This window comes from Apium graveolens, chromosome 6 (assembly GCF_009905375.1).
Source record: "Apium graveolens cultivar Ventura chromosome 6, ASM990537v1, whole genome shotgun sequence".
NCBI lineage: Eukaryota > Viridiplantae > Streptophyta > Magnoliopsida > Apiales > Apiaceae > Apium > Apium graveolens.
The window spans coordinates 217,672,247-217,677,148 of NC_133652.1; the positions used below are offsets into that span (position 1 = coordinate 217,672,247).

Consider the following 4,902-nt stretch of genomic DNA (forward strand, 5'->3'; position numbering starts at 1 on the left):
CACTGATCCACTTTAATCACTGTCTTCTTCTTTCTTCTTCAACTTTTGTTGTTATGTAGAATCTCTCCTTTTTGGGGTGGTCCTCTCCTCAAAAGATTTATTGCATCTTCCATGACTAATAAGAGCAAAATATGGTTTTTACTTGGGAGAAGAGTGTAAAAAGTAACCCCTGCCACGTTAAATGTTGAATGTTGTCACTCACTAACTTGGGTGTGTTTTTGTTTATTATGGGGGGAATGAGATGAAACTGAACAAACATGTTTTTGTTACAGATTCATTCACACATAACACCAACAGCTATGCCACAAACCAAGCAGGCCTCCCTCTATCCCATAAATACTTTAGACACTTCCATCACCTTATTATTGCTACCCTTTACTTATGATTTCTTGACATATAGTACCCTAAACATAATATATGTCATAATTTAAACTTGGTGCTTCCGAGCCAGTCCTTTATTTCCCAAACTTTGTTACTAAATAGGACCGTTTTATTATTACTTCAAACAAATTATAGAGAGACCAGAAAGATGCTACATTACATGGACTACTAGTGGTAAAAAAAAAAAAACTTATTACACGCATGTTTTTGAACAAAGAATACTAGAGATATATTGTTAACGGAAACATTGAAAAAGACACTAAAATCAGCAAATAACAGCAGTAATTCCAGTTTCACACATCAGCTCCCTGTAAAATCCATTCATCATTCCTCCAAATTTTAACTTTTTTACCGGCTCAACTGAAAGGCTACTAACTCAGCTGCACCGATACGAAAACCACCACGGCGATGCTTCTCAAGTCCCTCATTCTTCCAGTACCACCCATCCGGAGGCAGCTGAATAGCCCCAGCTGTCCTGATCGGTGCAGACTTGCACCTTGTCAACACAAACGGCTCGTAAGCTGCCGCATTCAGCAACTTTTGCTCTATCATTGCTGCCATTGAAGCCGAAAAAGTACACGAAGATTTCGCAGCATTGCGTTCAACACTCACCTTTTCCACCTTAACTTCTTCTTCTTCAACAAAGTCTCTTTTAGAAACCCACGTCTCTTTAGAAACCTCCATTGATAGTTTAGGCTCACACATCATTAGTAGCAAACAATCAGGGAGCTTTGAGCTTTTCCTCTCCTCTTTCATCACCTCTGTTTCTCTCTTTACAATAGCTCTTGCATGGTAATCTGTTTCCAACTCTTCTGTTTCCTCTGGTTTTGTACTTGTATCTTCTTCAACGTTGTTTACTTGGAGTTTATCTTCATGGGTAATTTTCTCCTCCAAAATGTCGACATTGCTCAACTTCTCTGCGTATATATCAACTGTATCCGATTCCAATGTAGGTAATTCATGATCATCATCTGCTTCACTTGTATCATCATCTGTCTGTAGAGAAAATGAGGCATTACTGTAACTTACTCTACTTTCATCTTCATTCTTGTCTTCCATTGCCTCAATCTCATAATCATCTTCCTCACTCTCTTCATCTACATTAATTCCAAGTGCGTTCACAAGATTTTTCTCGTCCTCGTCTTCATCTTCGACTACTAGTCTCTTTTCATCACCTGTTTCTTCTTCTTGATTTCCTTCCTTGCTCACCATTTCAACCTGTTCCACATCTACATGTACATCTTTATCACTGTCTTCAACCACTTCCTCCTCAGCCTGTTCATCATCGTCATCTTCTACTTGTTTAGGTAACTGAGGCTCCCAACACCTATTAACAAGAGCTTCCATCTTGACAGGATCAGATCTACACCTCATTAACAGAAGCGCGTTCTTAGGTGGCACATTTACATTTTTATCCTCATCCATCTTAACAGGATCAGATCTAGACCTCATCAACAGAAGTGCATTCTTAGGCGGGACACTCACATTCTTCTTCTCCTTGTCATCCTTCACTTCAAAGCCCTCGTTATTAATCTCAATTTCATCGAAAATATGTCTTCTAGCACTCCTCATTGGCAACATCTCCATTTCTTCCTCCTTTTTAATATTTTCTTGCACCACCTTCACCTCATTTATTACTTCCTTCTTATCACCCTTGTCATTTTCACAAACGCACGGTGATGTACAAGGAATTAGACAATTAAAAGACTCGCAAATAGACGATGGCAAATGTACCCATCTCTGGTTTCTAGAATGCTGAAACTGAGTATTATTATAACTACTCTGTCTCTGTATTTGATCCAGTGATCTAAAACTCACTTCCCCACTTTGCCTTCTCCGCGAATTTCTCAACTTGATCCCTTTTTTCTTGGGCTTCACCCGAACTTGACCAATGCAAGTCACTTTTGGAGAAGATGGTTCGGGATTATCAAAGCCAGAGCCTCTCTTTTTGGCTGCACCAGCAAACATTGGAGAGAAACGACCACGATGCCTGGTTGTGCTTCCGCTGGTTCTGAGTCTGCGACTGCTGCTGATGGTGCGACAAGTAGAAAGCGATATTTGAGGGTCACGTGCAGGGCTTAGAATGGAAGGTCTTGCTGAGATTCTTGTTGTAAGACGGCGACGAGTGTTGAAACAGATGAAAAGCTCACTACCGTTGCTGCTGCTACTACTACTTGTGCTACTTGTAGTAATAGTTGTTGTTGTTGTACTTTGGTTGATTGATGAGGAAGAGTCCATTTGATGCTGCTTATAATTTACGTTACTTCTTCATAAGCATGAGTGTCTCTGCGTATGCAAAGATAGGAGATATATTTGCAAGTAATGTAGGTTTGCAATGAGGGCGCGTATATTAAGTGAATGGGAAACTAATACAATAGGTACCGAGTACATTTTTGTGACAATCATACCCTTTCGAAATAATTACCGGTAATTGTAAGCCCTAACCAATTAACTAGCGCGGGGATAGTAAAATTTACAAACTAACACTTAGAGAGTTTGGTTCATGGCTACGAGAACCTACGTCATACATTAATTTAGATATAAGAAATGAAAACCTCATTTTTTTTAAGATATAACTCATGTTGTTCCCACTCTTTAATTTCTTTTATCATTTTTATTTTGTTTTACCTCATTCTTATATTATTTATTCTCATTTTCGATTATGATAATTTATTATCGCTATCCAAACACTCTCCCCTATTCCTCGCAGAAGGGGGTACCCATTACTTCCATTACTTTGATGGAACTAATTTACGTATACGTTATTGGCTTATGTAGCTCCCGCTAATTGTATGGTAAAGAATTTACTTTATTTTTTTTTTTGCCAAATTTATTGCAGATTTCATTAATAAAATGAAAAAAACTCAATCGGGACAAACCCCCAATTGATCATACAATCAGGTTGAAAAATAAATAGACGAACTAAATAATTAGCCTCTTTGTTTCCGGATTGCTTAACTGACTGAATAAAAATATTCTGAAAATTAAAAATGAAGATATTGGTTTCTCGAGCGATCCAACCTGTATGTCCACCGAAAACAGTGAAAGGAATATGTTGTACGTCCAATCATGTATAAGGATTTAGGAATAACTTTTATGTAATCTGTTTTGATTTCATTGATATTAATAAAAGACTTGTTTTATTTTTATTACGGACTTTATCTATTTAAGTGTTTAAATAAGATATACCATAGTTTAGAGCAAAGCTTTTTATGGATTATGATGAGATCATAATAGTGAGACCTAAAAAGATGATAACTCTAAACTTAAATAGTTCCTGGTCATAGGATTACTAACTGGTAATTAATAATCCGCAAAGATCGGTACATACTATGCTTGCTTCATTATGAAGGATGTCTGTTCTCATAGACATTTGTGTGGTGACACTATAGCTAGTATGTAGGTGCTTATTATAGAATAAGTTCACTGAACATGACTCGCACAGCTGAACAACTGATGGAGTTCACTCACGTGTCAGCAGTTGTTCACATAGTGATAGTTGTACAAGTATCCTTAGACTTGAGGTCATCATAGTCATCTTGTGTACACTGAACTATGTTTTGGTTTAGTTCTTAGTCTCCAGGGACAATTATTAGGGCTCTTCTGGGTATAGGAATTTGTACACGAAGATAGTGTATGATCAATAAAGGATCTACCCCTTCCAGTGAAGGAAGCGAATGTTCAAGGCTGATCCACTTATGTTAGTTCAGGAATCTCTGGCCAGAGTGAATGAAATTAGAAAGGAGTTTCTAATTTGCATAGAACTACGCATAGTAAATGGTAAGCAAGTGATTGAATTAGATAGGCTTGACACGAGATCCATGCCTTGTATTTAATCGGGACAATGTAGGGTAGAAGGAGTTTATTGTACGGTAACTATTCACTGAATAGGTTCTTGTATTCTAAGTAGTGAATTCATATTATCCGGATAGTCGCGATATGCTGAGAAGTATCCCTCACGATGTAGAATAAATGTGATTAATTAATTAATCATATTTAATAAAATAGAGAATTTATATAAATAATGATAAAATAGTTTTATTATTATTTATTTCTACTACCGGCTTAATATTGAACCTACAGGGTCACACCATAAAAAGGGAATGATTTAATGGTGGAGGAATTAATTAATAATGGTAATAATTATTTATTTATGAAATAAATAATTAATTGGCAAATTTAATAATTGATTAAATGAGATTTAATTGATTATAAATTAATTAAGAAAAGTTCTTAATATTATTAATTAAAAGATTTAATTTTTGGAAATTAAATCAAGAGAGAGAATTATTTCTAAAGTGTTTAGAAAAAGGATTAATGATTAAAAGGTGTTTTAATTATTAATGAGAATAATAAATGGGATAATAATAATAATATTTATGGGAAAATTTCAGCTGAAATTTTTTCCTATAAATACACTATTATAGACCCTAATTTTATTCTAACCCACACAAAACCCCAAAAGTTTGGAAAACCCAATTCTCTCAACCTCATTCCTCCTCCTTAACATCGTTTTCTTGG

At 35.9% G+C, this 4,902-nt stretch overlaps 1 protein-coding gene across 1 annotated transcript; it reads right to left on the reverse strand.

Annotated features, from left to right (window-relative positions):
* Nucleotides 1-469: 469 nt before the first annotated feature.
* On the reverse strand, nt 470-2,693 carry LOC141664103 (uncharacterized). The gene has a single exon (XM_074469994.1). It carries the CDS (start codon nt 2,617-2,619, stop codon nt 730-732), a length of 1,890 nt encoding a protein of 629 aa, XP_074326095.1. The 5' UTR covers nt 2,620-2,693; the 3' UTR covers nt 470-729.
* Between the last annotated feature and the right edge of the window lie 2,209 nt (nt 2,694-4,902).

Bases quoted from the DNA above. Each gene is read 5' to 3' on its own strand.
- LOC141664103 (XM_074469994.1), bottom strand. From the start codon at position 2,619: ATGGACTCTTCCTCATCAATCAACCAAAGTACAACAACAACAACTATT.